We start from the raw sequence: 20,580 nt of genomic DNA, 5'->3' as shown, positions 1-20,580 counted from the left end.
GAGCCTCCCTGTGTTTATGTCCTTTTGTGGTCACCTCCTTTTGAATCCGGGCTGGTCCCGAGACCTGCTTTTGACAGATAAAATGTGGTAAAAGTGATTTTCTGGGATAGATGGGCGAGGTCAGTTTCCGTCACTCTTAGGATGCTTCCCCTTTTTTAAAATTTAATTATAGTCGACACAAATATTATATTACTTTCAGGTATACAACACAATGATTTGCTATTTAGGAGGTGTTTCCTCTTGTGAGAAGACCAAGCTGGCCTGGAAAAGAATGAGCGGCTCTAGTTAACATCTCGACAGACCCCCCCGCCCCTCGTCAGCTAACAGCTGGCATCAACTACCAGTCATGAGCCGGGGCCACACTGGACATCCAGCCCAGCGGCTGTCTAGCTGCAAGTGTGTAAGAGACTTCCAGCGAGCATCACTCAGTTAAGCATCGGTCCACAGCACTGTGAGACGGAATTCTAAATCGTCGTTTTAAGCAGCTAACTTGGGGGGGTGGGTTTGTGACGCAGCCATGAACAACCAGAACATATTTTATAGCCACGCCCAGGCAAGATGAGCAATGAACTTATCAATTTAGTATGGTAACATTCCCAGCTTCTGACTTTTCAAGAAAGAGACCAGGCCCTCTTAACGGGGAATAAACATGATTTATGTATTCTGTGTATCCCCTTTCCCTTCCAACCCCCTGATAACTCTGTTGTTAATAAATATTTATTAAATGGAAGCATGAATAATACAAAACAGCTAACTATTGATTATATCGATGGAAGGAAGTAAGGGTATAATTAATTCGGAAACAGCAGATATTTAAAAGTATATACAATGAACTCTGTAATACACACACGTTCATACTCACTCCTATCCCCCATCCTCTGAAAGGGTATTAGAGCAATGGTTCTTAATCTCAGAGCCCCTTTAGACTCCTAAAAAAATTATCGAGGACCCAAAAGCTTTCCATGTCAAGATTATACCTATAAGAATTAAGTAGAATAAAAATAAAAAATGAGAAATATAAGAAATATTTAATTCATTTAAATCTAATAATTAACATATTACATGTTAATATAAATAACATTTAATAAAAAAAATAACTCCTTTTGAAAACAAAACAAGATGTCTGAAGAGTAACACTACTTTCTATTTCTGAAAATCTTTTTACTGTCTGGCTTAACAGAAAACAGATCCTCATTCCTGCTTCTTAAGTCAATCTTGTTTTAGTTGAAGCATATTAAGAAAATGCAGTCTTAGACTATACGTACTTGGAAAAGACAGGACTTTTTTTTTTTTTTTTAGATTTTATTTATTTATTTGAAAGAGAGAGAGAGAGAGAACGAGCACACATAGGCACAAGCAGGGGGAGGGGCATGGGAGAGAGAGAGAGAGACAGACTCCATGCTGAGCAGGGACCACGGACCCTGACATCATGACCTGAGCCAAAGGCAGACGCTTAACCAACTAAGCCACCCAGCCACCTAGTGCTGGAGGACTATTTTAACGTCCTTTCCAGAAAACTGTACATATTCTGCTTAGATACTATAATAAAATTCAAGTGGTAGTTTCCTAAAGATTAGTTAAAATATGGAATCAGAAACAGTAACAGAAGATCTTTTGAGTCTTTTGCATTAAGACTTATTGGTCTCTTTGTACATTCAATGAATCTTTTCACCCATGCTTAATTTTGTAACTTCATGCTTTGGCCATCTGAAAAATATTGGTTTGCTGAGTTATACAGAGCTCACAAATACTGATACATTTCATCACACAACAGCCGAAATTGTCACAGTTACCATCATCTTCGATCTCATCACAAAATTCTTTAATTATTGGGAAGCTGTCAAACCCGTGATCCCAATATGAGTTTTTTAAAATTCTAATTTTTGCTTGTAAGTTTCAGTTTTATCATTGGCAACCAACACTAGTGGCTGTTTTCTCTGAAGCGACAGGCTCCTTTTATTCACTTTTACAAAAATGTCTGCCACGTCTAAATAACCACAGACTGTCACTCATTCTTTAACATAAAAATGGTATCTTGTCCCAAAAGTGGCTAGTTTAGTTCACAACACAGTCAGACACTCACATTCCTTAAGACAACCAAAACAGCTCAATCTTAATGGTAGAAGTGCTTTATGTCAATCGGTTTTACCACACAAAATATCTCAAAGACATGTATCCAAAGGTCAAGATTTATCACAACTAATTAGTTTTACTATGTCGCCAAGGACATAAAAGAAGAATGGTTTTCACCCCTTTCACTGCAAGTATGCGGTTGTAAAAAATACAGGGAGTACTGGTACAATTCATGGCCATTTGCCCTGACTTGTTGTACCTTAACTTTACTTTTATGATGCTGGTTCAGAATGTCAGCACAGTGGAAATGCCAAATGACACCTTATTATAGAAAGAGCTTAGACCCCAGGGAACCTGTGTGGTCTGTGGACCATACCTTGAGAACCTCTGCATTGGTGTAAGCAAGAAAGAAGACCATGGAAACTCTACAGAGTGGACATTCGACTCTTTGCTAACAGAGAATCTGAGTTTAATGTGGTTGACACCTGTTTCTCCTCTCCAGTAGTTGTCAATGCCAGGTAGGCCATAAAGAGAAGCACGAACACTTCTGGGCTCAGGTCACACCTGGATTCCAATTTCAGCTCCATTGCAACAGGCGGGAGAGTGTGGTGACTCACATGAGTCGCCAATTACTGGCAGTATCTGATAGGTGGCAGACATATAGAAAATATTTGATACATGATTAAATGATCCCCAAATACCTACCCTTATTTTATTTTATTTTTATTTTTATTTTAAAGATTTTATTTACTTAATTTGTCAGAGAGAGAGAGAACACAAGCAGGTAGAGGCAGAGAGAGAAGCAGGCTCCCCACTGAGTGAGGAACCCGATGTGCGACTCAATCCCAGGACCCTGGAATCACAACCTGAGCCCAAGGCAGCCACTTAACCAAATGAGCCACCCAGGTGTCCCTCTATCCTTATTTTAAAATAATCACATATCACATTATAAAATATTCTGTGAAGAATCAGGATATGTTTTGAATTTCAGTGACTGAGGGGTTCTAAGTGAGAAATTTAGAACGATGTATTAAGGTACCATTATTATGTTAAGTAAATAATGTACAATGTTCTTATGCTTCAATATGATCTTGTCTCACTAATAAAGGTAAGAAAAGAGGCACGTTTTAGATGGAAAAACAACACTAATGGCCATGTCATATTGGGTTCCTACAGACGTCCATCTTAATTTGTGATCCTCAAACCCGGAAAGCCCCCCACATCTTTTTTAAACAGGGTTCCTAAGTAAGTGTAATTTCGTCATCAATTAACTCCTCTCCTATGTGGTTAGAAAGGTTTTGGCTATGTGCCATCCTTGGGGAAAATTGTCACTCTTCTTGTTCTCCACAGGGAGATTCTCTCACTGAACCCCAAGTGACAAAAGCTTGCGAGATGAAAGGAGCTGTCTGAGACCTCACAATTCACACTCCAATCTTCTCAGCTGCTACTCGAAGATCGGCAATGGTTTCTTAAAAACAACACGGGGATCACAGGCTTAGAAAGGTTGACAGCAACTCGCCCAAGGCAGGATATAATAATAAATGTCTCGTACACAGATTATTTGCATGCTTTTAGTCTAAAACTTCCTTTTTAAGAAGCACTTGGCAATGGAAGGTAGTATACTATTGCGGATGAAAGACAGATGAAGGCTTAAATCCCAAAATTGTCACTGTCCAGCAAGGTGATCTTAGAAAAATTATTTCTCTGAGATTTAACTTCTTCTCTATAAAATGGAAATGGCAACACCCGTACATCAGGTAACACAAACAACACTCTACAGGGCCCAGTACGTAGCGCATGGCAGAGACCAATTGTACAAAAACCCTGAAGTGGTCGTCCATATGGCGTGCTGTTTCTACCTCACCAGTCACCAGGAGATTTTAACTGTTTCAATCCAATTAAAGTGTCAGAATGTCATCATTCAAATACCTCCTGAGCCACCAGGAACAAGGCCTGCTGCTGTCTGTCCTTTAACCAGGAAAATTAAGCACCTGGTAATTGCTATTCGTAAAGCAATTCACATATAATAACTCATTTATTCCCCCTGACAGCCCTGGGAGGATATGCCCAGTTATAAAAGAGGAAACCGAGGTGTTTTAAACAAACGGACCACTGTGACCGCTGGAAGCATTCATTAATGTCTGCGACAGAGAGTACCTCCTACCCTGCCAGCAGCTACCTCTCCTCACCTCTCTCTTCCTCCCTTCCATAGGCAGTCCCTCCTCCCTGCGCGGCCCTGTCCCCGCTCCATCGGATCTGCACGCCCTTCCACGAGACACACGAGTCAAACTCAATCTCGAAAACTGCTGTTCACTCGCTTTCTCCTATTCACACAACCCTTATTTCTTTGTCATGGAAAAGGTGCTTTTTACAAAATGTCCGTGAAGCATGTGCAGTTCACCAAAAGGAAAATGTTTCCTAAGTCACTTTATTTCTCTTAATCTGGCCTTATCATTTTCTAACATATCAGGTATCACACTTACGTTAGAAAAGGGAAGGGGGAGAGAGAGAGAGAGAGAATACAGGAGCATAAATGCATGCCTTTTTTCTCTCTTTTGTTCCGGGAAGGACACTACGCAAGGAGCTGGGAGACGTGCTTTCTACTCCTGCCTTGGCCACAGCATTCCCTTGGACTGGTCACATAATACATCTAGGTTTCAATATTTCTGTGTGTAAAACATGCAAACTTATCTTGGATGTTCTATTGAAGGTCCTTCTAAATCTAAAATTTTGCGACTTGTGTTTAAAACCAAGATATTCGGGACGCCTGGGTGGCTCAGTTGGTTGGACGACTGCTTTCGGCTCGGGTCATGATCCTGGAGTCCCGGGATTGAGTCCCGCATCGGGCTCCCAGCTTCACGGGGAGTCTGCTTCTCCCTCTGACCTTCTCCTCGCTCATGCTCTCTCTCACCTCCTCTCTCTCAAATAAATAAATAAATAAAAATCTTTAAAAAACAAAAAACAAAATAAAAAAATAAAAAAAACACCCCAAGATATTCTGTTTACGTCAAAGCCACTCAAAAACAAGGCTTTTAAGGGCCGTACTAATGACAAAGACACCTGCGCAGGAGATTCATTATGACACATGACAAAGCTGTGCATGGTGAGGCCATTCAATCCTTTACTACTTCCTCTAAGATACATTAAATCCAATCCCTTGGCAAGTGACATACGAAACCTAAAATAGTATCAGCTAGCTACTTGAATAACACGGTGACAGGTTTTTCCAACTGGCAACAGAAAGGCATAACTAGGTAAAGACTGTAGGGACATAATTTCCCACGGGCCTCTTGAGTTTCTACAAATCTTGAAAGTAGAGGCATTGCTGGCCTTGTGCTCTGGACCATCTTTCCATGGATGTCTGCAGAGCGAAGAGATGTCAAAGGTGGAGACAGTGTCTCCCTCTAGAGTAGAGGGCGGTTTGTTTAAATACATTAAAGATGTCTCCATGCAAAGGCTGGGCAGGTTTACGTGGAGCCTATAATAAAAGATCGGAGTTTCTGAAGCTCAGGGCCCCTCTTCTGTAACGCAACCCATTGCATGTACAGATGTCACCTGACCTTTGTCACACTGCTCTGTGAGCATGGGGAACCACACAAGAAAATGATACTCTGGCTCCTCCCACTGCTGTGGTTAATCGGCTGTCCTTTGTCTCTGACCCAAGAATACTGAGTCTCTACCAGGACCCATGAGGCTGTGGGACCTAATCTGTTAGCTTATAAATTGGGTAAAAATCTCAGATCCTTTATAGAAGATAGGAATAGGGGCGTAATAATTCATGGCTAAAGGACAAAGTACGAACTCTCTCTATTACCTCTACAATAGGACTACAACATTCTATAAAGCTCTATGCAAGTTATTTCAATGTTTAATATCCCATGTGACAATTCTGTTTATAGAAGTCTGTACTTCCAAGAGAAATTCAGATCAATGTAGGCCATGCTACTTTAAAAGTTGGTATTTTGAATGGGCCAGCAGTCTAAACCAATTGAAATTAAACCAATTATGAAGTTATCACATGTCCCATCAAGTCTACTGAGACACTCTTATTGTAAATATTAGCCATCTCTGATAGTTAGAAATTTTCTATTGGAAACACGGATTTTCAACTGGGAGCTACGTGCTCTCAATGTAACTTCTTAAGAAAAGGTTGAACTAAAAAGCAAACTATGTCAGATTTTAGTTTAGTTACCTTCAAAGTAGCACTAATTGCAGGAAGTGCAGGAAGACAGATTTTCAAGGCAAAACATTTTTCCTTCCTTTCTTGGCTACTGTTATGCCAACATCAAATAAGGATCGGCAAAGTCCAAAGCCATGGAGAAGGTGAAAGTTCTTTATTGCCTGGGCATTAGGCAAAAACCACTTAATTTTGTCTTTTAAAATAAATAATGTAAGTTTAATAGAAGTACTTCCACTGCAAAACTATTGCTCAGATCTCCTACCAATGTAAAGCATATTCTTGAGAACTCTCTATATTCAGTGAAGTTTGCATTTAGTGAAATATTTGGGAAATACAGGCGAGGTGATGATTCTTTGGGCAAGGATTCAGAATCCAGGAATATTAACAGAGTGCAAGAAATTTTTTTGTAGAGATGTTATCCAGATTTATTTTTAGGTTAAAATTATTTCAAAAATGTCATAATACTGTAATAGAAAAAAGAGAGCTATTAAAGACTTTGCAAGCCTCTGATAACTCTCGCAGCACTCACATGAAGTGCACATATGCTATTTTAGAGATGGAAAACAGAACTCACCAGGATTTCAGAACAGAACTGAACTATTTCTTATAACCCTTAATATCATAAAATTCCTCCCCTAAAGAAATAATTTCCTGACTACAATGATATCAGATAATGATAAGCATACAAACTGAATTAAAGATTTGAAAAATAAAACCAATATGAGTATAAACTAACAATTTCTAGATACAATAAAGGGCACTAGGCTGAAATTAAAATGTAAAATATCTCAAGGAGAACTTCGGCAGTGGTAGGCACACAGCAAAACTTAGTAAGTACTTAAATGAATTAAAAATAAACTCTAATGTCAAGGATTAGGTGGAAGAAAAATATTAGAGTCGGGGTGGAAAGATACACAGTTCTTGTCCTCTTTTCCACATTCACCTCCCAGGATAATATCTGCAGGACCTCAACACATCCATACCTTCCTCAACTAGCAGGTTTAAGAAGGAAGGAAGGAAAGAAAGAAAGAAAGAAAGAAAGATTGATTTTCCACAGTCTTTGCAACTATAACTCTATATATTTAGCTATATTATCGGAAGAGAGTTGAAATGAGGGGTGAAAGTGGCAAAGGGAATGATCAACAAGGGCTTGGTCTCCTTATGGCAGAGAACCATCCGTTTAAGAAAACCCCCAGCAGCTTGGATACACGATCTCACGGCAGGTGAATTACTCTCAGAGACAATGCTTCGTGGGTCTCACTCTGCCAGTGCCATGCAAGGAACACAGGCTTTTAATCTGGAACATTCACCAGTTGTGTTGCACCAACACCCTAAACTATTTAAGCCTTCAGTCTTCTACTAGTCTTAAAGATAACAAAAAGAAACAAGTGGCGAGATACTAATGGTGACAGGTAGGAACTTACCATTAAACGGACCTTACTTTAAAAGACAGTCCTCCTGAAATATCAGAACCAAGAGAAATAACCAGATAGGTTACTATATTATATATTTGAGTATTTTATGTTGTGTAATATAAATTCATCCCAACAACAAACAGACCATTTGCTTCTTAATATTCTCTTGTATGTTTTCAGTTCAATGTATTGTTTGGTGCAGAAAAAAATAATCAATCCATGAAAACATAATGCAGTGGGGAAAGCAGCGAGGAAGCCTGACGTGGTAAGGTAATACCAGGAAGTATTATTAAAAGCAAACTATTTTCCTTTGATTCCATGAGCCGTCCTGAAAGATCTTTATTTGTCCAAAACACTAGAGCTAACCACTCAGAGTTAAATAGTCAGCCTGGTTTTTGCAGTCTTCAGAACCCTGGGTGACTACAATGTCTACTGTTACATATGCAGAGCAGAACAAGGACGCTTACATAAACTGACAGCTTGGGGTTGGTTAGACAGACAGAAGAAGAATTTGCAAGAGTTTATGTTCACTACTGGTGGCTGTAAATGGTAAGAAAAAGTAAAAGCATAAATCATGGATTGAAGCATTTTTAAATTCTCAAATTACATGATTAGAATTTACTCCCCCCCACAAAAACTCCCTCTGTACTATTAAAAGTCATAATTAAAAATCTAACCTATGCTTTATATTATTTTATTGTCAAGAGGTTTGAAAGACCAAAACATTTTCGAGGTTCTGTACAGTCATCAACTTCCCTAGCTCCAAGCAGCAGGAGGTAGGTACAAAATGCAGCCCAAGACAATTGACTTAAATAAAGTCTCAAGAGTGATGGCTGCCAGAACTAAGCCTAAACTCTCAGACACCAGCCCACCCTTTAAGAATCAGTCATTAAGTACTTATTAAAAGTCTACAGTGTGCTCATTTGAGAGTTATCTCCGTAAAGAAATGCAAAGAAGTATAGCACAAATCTTTTCTTTCCAGTAACTGCTACTCTGCTTAGGCAACAAGATTCGCAACTTCAGGCTAGGACTGTGTGCCACAAGTACCTACACTGGTCAGGTCAAGACGTTCAAGTTCTCTCTCTCCAACACCCACCTCGGGAAGGAGCCGCATTTTCCAACAGGTAACTTTCTCCTTTCCTGGACCCTTGTCCCTGCTCTTTGCCCAGAACCCGACTGTGACCCAGGACTTCTATGAAGCGATAAATAGGGCTGGTTGGGTCCTTCCTCTTTGCAATCTGAATAGGGAAACAGGAGCTATGGAGGTGTGTGGGTAGGCTGGGGACGGTGTGTCATGGTAGGAGGCTGGCCATTACAGGTTTTAAGATAAAACGTACAGGGGCAGGAAGCTGGCAGAAAACGCTCTACAGAAGGAAGAGGTGATACCAGGAACTGCCTCAACTTTTTTTCCAGGTCCAGACTACATTTTCTTCTGACACAGAAGCGTGGCTGTGAAAGGACAGGGAACTGCCATGACTGGGTGAGGTCAGAGCCGCAGAAACCTGCCAATACGCTACAAGGAGTAACGGAAGACTGAGCGCGAAAGGCAGGACCCCAGTGATTTACTATAAGGCAGGCTTCCTCAGCCTCGGCACTACTACATTCTTTGGTGTCCTGTGTATTATAGGATATTCCTAGCCTCTACCCACTAGATGTCAGTAGCCATCTCCTCCCCAGTTGCAGCAACCCCCCAAAAAACCCCTATCAAACCAACCAAAAAACCCCACAAAACAATGAATAAAACAAAACCTTATTTCAGCCATTGCCAAATGTCCCCTAGGGACAAACCTCCCCACGGCTGAGAGCTACTGCTCTAAAGAGGTTGAACTGTAACCTCTGGCAAAGGGAAGCCATGGACTGATTTTAAGCACAGAGAGTCATTTTGTCAGATGCGCTTTTCAAATGGAAGCGGCAGCGCAGGCCGACCGTGGCAGGACAGGTAAGGAGGCAAAGGACCCGGCAGGCTAGTGACACAGCACGGCTGAGGATGGCGGACATGTGGACCAAGGCAGGCGTGGTGGAGAAGGACACGGGGCACAGGTGAATGCGAGTTTCGACGGCACAGTGAGACGGAACTTCTCCAGGACACAAGCGGATAGAGCATTTAAAGGAAAAGGAGAAATGAAGAATTACTCGTAGGGTTCTAGTGTGGTTATTTAGGTGGCTGGGATGAGGGCTATCACACTATTACCTAGGACGGGGAATTTAAAAGGAAGAGCAGGTTTGAAAATGAGTTGTTTTCAACTTAATGACAGTTTGAGGTAAGTGTGGGATATCCGGGTAGTGAGGTTAGTAGAGTGCGTGTTCACTCAGTCGACACTTACATAGACTACAAGGTACGTGCCGGGGCCTCTACAAATATCAACTTCACTTACCCCCCACCACATCCACTGAGAGAACAACTACTGTCACCCCGTCTTACCACAGGGAAGCTGCTGCACTAAGAAGTTAAGTAACTTCTCCAAGGTTCCACAGCTGGTAAGTTTTGGAGCCGGGATCCCCAGCTCAGAGTCTGTGCTCTTAGCCACCAAACTGTGATGCCTGCCTCAGGAAAAAGTACTGTGAATGTAGATTTGGATGGTTTTCTGTACACAAGGCCTGGTAGGTGAAGTCAGAGGCATGCATGTGAACTCCTAGCGAAAATGAGCAAAGAGAGAAGAAAAAAACCAACGTAGCATGAAATACTGAAGAAAAGTTGTGCTTTAAGTCAAAGGCGAAGGCGAAGTCAGAGGAAGGAGCCAGTCAGGGAGATGGCAGGGTCAGGAGACAAAGTCTTAAGGGCAGGAAGTAAGTAATGACGTCTTTGTAATACCTGATAAACCCTTGCATATAATCTACTCTTTATAAATGTTTTTAATTAAGTATAACCCCAAATAATGATATCAAATACTCATACTTACAGAACAGTCAAAAGACTTTAGAGTTGAACAAAACTCAAATCATACATGCTTGAGATTTTTCTAAAATACCAAGAGTTTGTAGAAGATACACTGTCAGTGACTATGAAACAATAGCACAGAAACCATATGAAATCATTCCTTACATTCATGTCCAGCTAAAGCAGCTTTGAGAAGTTTTATTCACACCCTACTTCACAGCAATGTAACATGTTACTCTATTTTGCATTTTGTTGAAGATCACAGGAAATATTGGCTCTTCTAGGTTTTGCAACTGACAAATACAGAACTGTGTGGTCTCTTCCTAAAGCAGGATTTAGAAAATGTGTATATGAAACTGATTACTTCTCACTTGAAGGAGTTACTGGAGCATCTGGTGAATCTTGAGCTGTACTGCTATAATGAGTCTGTGTATCTAAACAGCTCTCGTTAGGCATTCCTCATCATACTTTACAATCCTATACCCTAAATACAAACATTTAGTAGAAAATGAGTTTCCTCAAGATGAAAAAAAAAAGTTGGCCCCCATTTCCAATTCAAAGCAAGTATTTCCCATAGGGATAAATCTTGATTTCCAGGTCCAAACTCAGAGTGTTTTCCAACCTTTACCGTGTATAGAAATCATCTGGGGATCTTGCTACAATGAAGGCTCTGATTCAGCAGGTCTAAAGCTGGGCTGACACTGGCATTTCTAACAGGGCTCTCTCTCCCCTCCTGGATGAAGATGTCCATCTACACGGGCTACTCACGTGTGACCCCTTGAGCCAGGAGCACTGGCAGCACTTGGAAATTTGTCAGAACTTCTAGTCCTCCATGGGACCAACACACCATACGGACATCAGCTGCTGTAACTGATGACGCCAGAAACTTACATTCAATTATTTCTTTCAAAATCCATTTATTTACAACTCATTCATTCACAGTTTTCTTTTTTGTTACTGAAGATCGGACCTTCTTTTCTCTCCATTCCTTCCATTATCCTAAACTGTGTATCTAATAGTTAAGCACCTTCCACAAGGCAAAAACCCAGCTGGTTCTTCCAGGCTTTTCTCTTCTAATCCCTACACAGGTCCACAACATGCCAGCTGAATGGAACTGGTTATTTTCTCAACAGAATGTCCTTTATCACACTCCCTCCTGTTCTGTGTTGTCATTGTTGCTGCTTTTCCCCATCAGGCCAATCTCGAGAGTCATCTCTCTCTACTCACTTTGCCAGATTTCTCAGGGAGATGTGATCTCACCATTCTCTGAGCCAACTACTCACCCTCATCTGAGGAGTTTTTCTCTCATTCTAACACTTACTGCATTCTGCTGTACACGTGTATATACTTGTCTTATCTCGGCTACTGAAGTAGAAGCTACCTGGGGGCAGGAATTTTTTAAAACTAATTTGGATACACCTTGCAAGGTGTAACACAGTTCCTCACTAATACAATGTTAAATAAAACCCCATTAACATCAAGTAAAGCAGTATTCCTTATTGATGATAAACTTGATCTAAATATTCCTAGGTCACAAATCCAAATTCTGTTTCTTATTTCTCCAAGTACAACTGGTTTTCTGCTTTACTCATCACAGACAGAAAATTGGGCACAATATTTTATTCGCTTCTCAACACTTAATACCTAGAAAATTTTTATTTAATCTTGCTTGACACATTATCAGAACATAAATTGTAAACCAGTTAATTTGCCAATTTCTTACTGAACAGGCCAAATGTTGGTGTATCCACTGAGGAAAATGAATCCTGTACTGAAACCTTCCTCAAACCATTATGAAGCTCCACATACACACAAAAAAGGAGACTGCAAAACAGCACAGTATCACTGAATCTCTCCCGTTAAATCTCTGAACTACAGCATAGTAACAAAAATTAATATTTAGAAACTAAAGACTCTTCAGAAGACCTGGAAGAATCTGAGGCATGAGGAGATGCTATTTGTGCTTTAAGTCATCACGTTAGTGTTAGTACGAAGTTAGTCAATAGACAAACACAAAAGTACAAACCCAAAAAGTAATCCAATATAATATTAAGACCAACCTAAATTAAACAGTGAGTCACTGGAAATATCCTCTGCTAAATTCTGAGGATAAATATAGAGATCAAGAACATAAGTTAATGTGGAGCAACTGCTAAAGAAGAGGCCAGGTCAATGAGCATCTCTAACCAATGGATGCCAGGTGAGATCAGAGTTTAAAAGTGATGTGGACTTGTGATCACCGCCAATGACTACAACACAAGACCTCGTCATCTGAAACGCACTGCGCCAAAAGCAAGACCCAGAGAAACAATCTGACTTCACTGACTTATGAAACAAATGTTCTATTTGAGAGCCATTACAACAATCTACCTTAAAGACCAAAAAGTATCCACACGTGTTTGAAAAAACAAAAACAAAAACAAAGAAACCCTACAAATTATATTTATTCATCATTTGTTAATTAGGTTTCCTACCTTAAAGAGCATATCTTTGGCCAAGGGTGGAGAAGGGACCAGAAGGAGCTTCTGGTGATGTTGTGAGAGGCAGAACAATGAGTACCCCCGAAATATCCACCTCCCAACCACCCAAACCTGTGGATGAGTTGCCTTATGTGACAAAAGGGATTCTGTGGTTGTGATTCAGCCACGAACCATGAGATGGGTAGATGAGCCTGAGTTACCTGGAGAGAGCCAAGGCAATCACAAGGATCCTCAAAGTAGAAGAGGGAACCAGATGAGGAGATCAGAGTGACAAGATGTGAGGAGGACTCAACAACTTACTGCTGATGGCTCTGATAGTGGAGGAAGGGGCCAGGAGGCAAGGGAGACTGCAGCTTCTAGCAGCAGGAAAAGGCAAGGAAAAGGTTCTCCTCTACAACCTCCAGAAAGGAGTCCAGCCCTATAGCATCTGGACTGCAGCCTGTGTTGAACTTTTAATCTACAGACTGCATAATAAATTTGGGTTGTTTTAAGACACTAATTTGTAGTAATTTGTTACAACAGTAATAGGAAAGTGATCCAACAGTAAGCTGCTATTAAGAGAATTCTCTAAAATAAACTCAGCTACCCTGTGTAATGTGATGCTCTGCAAATATGCGAAGATTTAGTTTGCATTCCTAAGAAATATACCCGCTCCTCTGTAAAATGCTAACACACAAAGCCTAAAATTAGATTTTATGAAGAGATGGAGAAGTAAATCCAATTAACTTTGATCACGAAAGTGGGTTAGAAAATAAAGCAGAACGAGGTATGTTCAACTAAACAAGAAGGTGATAAATATTAAGCAGGAAAATTTGATACTCCTTGTGCATAACATTAAAAAGGGAGCAACACAGTACGCATTCCACTGAGTCAGCCAAAAGGTGAAGTGCGGTATTTCTCTTCAAGCTCCTATTTACCTAATGATCCTCTGGGCAGCATACTGATGGAGAGAACGGAACTGTGCCGACATGTTCGCTAAAGCGGCCAGACAGTTGGTGTGAAGGTACTTGTCCTGTAAGGAAACAGAAGGGTGAAAACAGACATCGAGTCTTCTCTACATCTGAAGCAAGATTAACTGGAAGCAAACGTAAACTCGATTGTCACTGATTTTTAGAGCGTTCAGGCCCACAATCCCTTTCCTCTCATTATAAAATCCTAAAAACTCCGTTTTATTCACTACACATCTGGAAGCTACATCTGGTGCAAAAGATTATGATGCTCTTTGTCGTCGCCTTTATCCCTGTCCTGGTGCATATCAGAACTATTTCACTGCAGAAACATTAATGCTTAACTACAGAGAGCTGCTGCAGAACTCACAGTTACACAGACTATAGCATATACACCATAATAATCTTTTTTTGTTTTAAAGGTTTTATTTATTTGACAGAGACACAGCAAGAGAGGGAACACAGCAGGGAGAGTGGGCGAGGGTGTAGCAGGCCTCCCGCCAAGCAGGGAGCCCGACGCGGGGCTCAATCCCAGGACTCTGGGATCATGACCAAAGCCAAAGGCAGACACTTAATGACTGAGCCGCCCAGGAACCCCCACAATCATCTTTCTGGAGTCAAAACATTCTCCATTTTTAAACATGTCTGACTTCTAGAGTTTCAGATAAAAGACTGTGAACATGTATCCACATTAGCCTCATTATAGTAAACTTGACCGTTTCTCTGAGCTACAAATTGCTTCTCTATCGAGCAGAACTGAAATTTGCTCCCAGATGCTGCAAATACAATCCAGCTAAAATTTTCCTTTCACTCTTTAAAGTATTCATTCTACTTTTCTTTTCCATTTAAATTCATATTTCTTGTGCTTGTATCTTCATACACTTTGTTGTTGCTGCTTTTAAAGAGCAAATCAGTTTTAGTGGTCTAGCAAAGATAGACATCTTTTATCTAAACATGCCCCACTGCCCATTTTATGTAAAATACCTCTAATCCACACAACCTATTAAATATTAAGAAACAGACACTATATAAGGTAGAAGGAAACATCAAAGCAAAAAATGATGATCTTCTTATAATGTGTCATTAATATTTATTAATATTTTAGTATTATTTTATGTTAAAGTATATATTACATTATAAAACATGAATTATTTTTAATTAATAAAAAAGAAACAGACACTATACACATTACTTTAGAATCATGTATTTCAGTGACTATACGTACATCTGTTATATTTTTTTACCATATTTCTTGAAAATGTTAGTATTCTACATATTGAGATTGCTTTAAACTACAGGCCCAACTGTACTATACATATAAAGATAAAAATAATTGCTATGGAATACTTACTCTTGTCCTCGTCATGTTGTACTGAATGGTTCTTATTACAACCAGTATCAGAAGACTCCCCAGTGAAATTTCAGTTAAAACCCGTTCTGAATACCAACTAATATTTTTTAATATCTGTAATGGGGAAGAAAAGTTTAAGTAAATATGACTGCTTCAGGGAATAAAGGATTATCCATGTCTAAAATCTCAGATAAGCCATGGCTTTGCTCTGAAGGTGAGTTAAACAATATAAAAGTGAATTGTGAGACTTTCAGTTCAAGATAGCAAAACAGTGCTGAGGTTCACTTCTCTTTCCTTCTTCCTTCTTAAATAGAAAAGAGATCTGGAAAACAGGAGGATATCATTAATACACAAAAAGGAAATATATTTGAAAGATGGGCAGCACAAAGGCAAGACCGAAAAACTGGAAAAAGTGGAAATAGGAAAACTGAGGAGTCTCTTGAAAAGTAGAGTTCTCTCAACAACCACAGAAAACCTTCATACTTGTGTTCAGGAAAAGCCAAGAACACAAATAAGCCAAGATCCAGAAGATCCATGCCATGTTCTGCTCTGGCTGCTGAGAACTGGTAGCTCTGGTGCTCACCTCCAGGCACCATAAGCAAGAACTGTTTTCTAGCTTAAGCTGGTGCAGTTCCACAGTGGAATGAAGGATGGACATCAGAGAGAGACAAAAACTGGACATTGCAGATTTGTGATTTGAAAGACTAATTCAAAAGTTCTCTCAGACAACAGCAATAAATAGGCAAAAAGATAAAGTATGAGAGAAAAGCAGAGACCTAATGTCTACTTAGTAAAAGTTCCAGAAAGTACAGACTAGAAGGAAGACAGAAAAATTAGTAATAGGATAAAGTTTTGCTGAGGAGAGGAAAAACTTCCAACATTATGAGGAGAAATAATGAGAAAAAGTAAAAATAGTTTGGTAAAACTTCTGAATTTATAGTATATAATAAAATCTTACTGGCTCCCAGACAGAAGAAGGTTATCACCAAAAGAGACAAGCAAACTAACACTAGATTTCTTGTCCTAAACACTATACATCTGCATAACAAGAGAACAATGCCCATACATTTCCGAGGAATGGATTATGATTCTAGAATTCTATACCTAGAGGAACTACCACACAAGTATACAAACAAATAAAGACTTGAAAGTATGCAAAGAGTCAACATGAACTGTTCATGCACCACTTCTGGGGGAAAAAACAAATCACCACACATGTAAGTATTTAGTTGTCCATCCTTCCCACTGTGACAACAACCAAAAAATGACAGATCAAGAAATTCAAGAGGAAAATAAGGACTACCAAACAAAACCCAAAAGCCACAACCAACCACAATCATAATCCATGAAGTCAGAGAAATAAAATTAAATCTAAGTAATATGGTTGTACCTCAGTTCTTCTAAAAAAATCGTTAAAATTGACATTTCTCTGGTAAATCTGCCCCCCATAATGTCCAAATAACAGGAGGAATGAGAAAGGGGGTATAGAAACAGACCAGAAGAATAAAAAAAAGTAGAGATACTGTGTTCAACTTCATGCAAGTGCACACGAGTGCCTTCACAAAAGATTTTCACTCAGTTCAACTATGTGGCAAGAGTCCCAAATCACCTAGCACCCGCCTTTACAAATAACCAACCCTGACCTATTCTGCAGTCTCCACTCAGAGGCTGGCACACGGCAAACAACCACTAAATGGTAGCTGAGTATTGTTTGTGAGGTAAAAAATGTAAATGTGTATGCATCCCTGTGTATTCATGACTAAGGATGTAAGTGGAAGAGATAATCTAATGTGTAAAACAAATTAACAGTTGAAAAATTCAAAACAATGAGTTTTGCCATTGAACCTTTACAAAGAACAGTGAAGTGCTCAGTCCCTCTGACTTACTCTCTAAGGCACCAGTTCTCAAAACGTGGTCCTGGGACCCTGTACAGGTCCCACAGACACATGTGGACAATTCTCAAGGCCAAAACAATTTTCATGATAATACCAAAATATTACTTTCCACTCTCATTCTCTCATGAGCATACAGTTGAATTTTTCAGGTGGTACATAACATGGCTGATAATGTAACAATTTTAGTACAGAAGCAGACATGAGAAACTGTAAGTCTTCCGTTAACGCAATTTGTTTAAGAGATTTGTAAAAAGGTAAATGCCATTCTTCTTGCTAAATTTTTGTTTGGCAAAAACAGTTATTTTTCATAAAAATATATTGTTGATGTATCTAACATGTATCGGGGTTTATTATAATAACTATTATTTCCAAATGACCTGATTAAATATTTTTCAAATATCTCAGTTTTAATTTCTAGTATGGTAAATGTACAGAACTAAAACCCACAGAAAAAAACTATTTGGTGTCCTCAATTATTTTTAAGTGTAAAGACCAAAAAATTTTAGAACCAATGCTCTTAAGTCTCCAAATAAATACTAAAACAGGATACTCATTAGGCAACTTTACTAGTGAGAAAAGTCTCTGTCTTTTTAAAGGCCACACATTTGAATATAGTTCAGTTTCTCCTCTCTCAGCTCCTTTATTTAGAAATAAATTGTCATAACCCATCCTTATTTGGAACAGAGGTCATTAGTTCTTAACATCTGCTTGTGTGTGTCAATTATAAACCTGGATGGAAGAAATGTTTTGAATAAAAGTAGTCTTATTCATTTGACATTCAACAAATATTTAAATGGTATCCACATAGTAAACTTATAATGTCACTATAAAAATGAGAAATCCAATTTAGTCTTTACATAAAACTTTTTCTTCCTGTGAAAAATACATTATTGTTTAGAAATTCTGGTTGTGTTTAAGAAAAATTATAAAGAACTAGTTATAAAGCTCACAAAGCTTCCCATGGGACATCAATGCATCATGGGTAACATACAGAAAATTCTTTTTGGTAACTTAGCTGTAGCCATTGACCTATTTAGAACCTATTTAAACTACTTAACTTACAAAAGTAATTCCCCATTTCTTGTATCCAATATTCAGACATACAGTTTAATAGTCATAGACTGGCATCTTGATTATACAATTTCATGGTCAACTAACTCAAATAATATGCAAAAGGAAACCTCTCAAGGATCTGAAAATGTCTTCTTTCTTAAAAAGGATATGAGAATTGCTTGTTGTGGGTCTTTTCCTGAGCTTTCCCCTCAGATAGATTTGATTTTATTGAATATCTCTTCCAAATGTTTATATGCTAGAGTAGAGTAACATACTGTGTAATATCAACTCTTTAGAATATCAAGTATGTTTAGAAAGGCAAAGAATAATTAACTTCCATATTCCCACAACTGACATTAACTGTTAACATTTCACTTTTTTTAAGATATAAATCCCATTTTATTCCCCCAAAGTAAGGATACACTATCAACCGCAAATCAACCACTACCTTGAACTTAGTATGTACCTTTCCAGTCCCCTTCAAATGCTTTCTATGTACACACACTCCCTCCAAAGCCTAGGAGATTCCTTTGTGTATTTGCTAGTTTATAAAAACAATACCATGGTGTCTTAGGTTGAATAATGCGCCCCAAATTCATGTCATCCAAAACCTGTGAATGTGATCTTACTTGAAAATGGGGTCTTCATAAATACATAACCGAGATGAGGTCCTACTGGGTTGGGATGAACCCTAAATCCAGTATGACTGGTGTCTCTAGAAGAAGAGGAGGAGACACACAGAAATAGGCACCCACGTGAGAGGAGGACACAACACAACAGACACACAGAAGCACAGTAGCTGCAAGCCAAGGACAACAAAGACTGGCCACCAGAGACCAAGATGAGGCAAGACCTGTCTCCTAGGTCTTTCAGAGATACCATCGTCCTGCTGACACCCTGCTTTTGAACTTCTAATTGCCAGAACTCTGACAATCAATTTCTGTTGTTTTTAGCTACCCAGTTTGCAATAATTAGTTATGGTAGCGCTAGGAAACTAGTACACATAGGTATTTGTTTGCATCTTTTTTTTTTCACTCAATATGTTCTCGTAACCCCCCCATGTTGATGCATATAAGGAAATTAATATTTACCACATATGCCAAATTCTGGTAGTACTAATCATTTCTTAAAATGAATACAACTATGGTCATTAATAAACAGCTGTTGCCCCAAGCCACTCTCCCAGGACCACCTGGGGGTTCCGCAATGATGGGACCATGGTTGATATCCTTCTTACTGGCTGACTCTGGTTCCATACTAGTTAAATGTCTGAATATCACCCTTACTGCATCCCACCAAGTACTGAATAGTACTATACCAACAGGCCACATGTTCTTGGGTCCAATCTTCTATTAATGGAAATTGGGGTTATTTCCAGTTTTTCCCCTAGTAAAAAAATGTTACAAGGTAGATTCTTATCCTTACTACCCAAAATCTCACTACAGGATACTCAGATACCAGGGACCCCTTACTCTCCATATTTTCATACTCTGAACATTAATTATTAAGTCAGTCAGGAAACATATAAATTTTAAAAAGAAAAATAATCTGTAAAACACCCGTTTTAAGCCACTCATTTTTCAGTACTTTATGACTTCAAAAGTGAATCTCCAAGAGTTTGCGAGGAGGCCAAATTGCAAAGTCACTGAACAGCTTTTTTTTTTTTTTTTTAAATAAACGTAGGCTTGGGTCACTATTAACTAAAAAGCATAGAGCAGCCGTGTTCATCACAACGGCCTGAATCACAAGCAGGTATTTGGCTTCAAATTTTTCTTTTAAATTTTATTTATTTATTTGGCAGAGAGAGACAGTGAGAGAGGGAACACAGCAGGGGGAGTGGGAGAGAGAGAAGCAGGTTTCCCACCTGCCCTGGTCTGGGGCTCGATCCCAGGACCCTGGGATCATGACCTGAGCCGAAGGCAGATGCTTAACAACTGAGCCACCCAGGCGCTCCTAACTTAAACTTTATTAAAATTTAAAATTCAATTCCTCGGTCACACCAACCATATTAAAAGTACTACCATCTCAGCACAGAAATTTCACAGAAGTTAAATAGCCTGGTATAAAGAACACCACTGTATCCAGCACTGTTTTCTTAAATGCTAATATTTTGCTTCTGACATCCTGAAATCCCTAGCCACTCTCACTGATCCTGTCCTCTAACCCCTGGCAGCCTGAATTTGATACTTCATTACCATGCAGATTTTTGAGATTTATTATTACCAATACATGCAGCTCTATTTGATTCACTCTAGCTGTTCTACAGTATTCCATTTATGATAGCATTTATTTGCAATTTTTGAACACT

General features: G+C 39.2%; 1 protein-coding gene across 4 annotated transcripts in view; it reads right to left on the bottom strand.

Moving 5' to 3' along the window:
- Nucleotides 1–20,580, bottom strand: part of DYM (dymeclin) — a 335,376-nt gene that overhangs the window by 172,482 nt on the left and 142,314 nt on the right. For all 4 annotated transcript variants that reach the window (XM_032310930.1, XM_032310934.1, XM_032310932.1 and 1 more), the window contains 2 exons: nucleotides 15,325–15,438; nucleotides 13,944–14,038 (listed from right to left, as the gene is read on the bottom strand). In XM_032310930.1, coding sequence (XP_032166821.1) covers nucleotides 13,944–14,038; nucleotides 15,325–15,438 — 209 coding nt within the window. The remainder of the gene's footprint in view (nucleotides 1–13,943; nucleotides 14,039–15,324; nucleotides 15,439–20,580) is intronic.

This window comes from Mustela erminea, chromosome 13 (genome assembly GCF_009829155.1).
Source record: "Mustela erminea isolate mMusErm1 chromosome 13, mMusErm1.Pri, whole genome shotgun sequence".
Lineage (NCBI taxonomy): Eukaryota > Metazoa > Chordata > Mammalia > Carnivora > Mustelidae > Mustela > Mustela erminea.
Note: the sequence above shows the minus strand (reverse complement) of the source record. Positions and strands in the feature narration are given on the sequence as shown.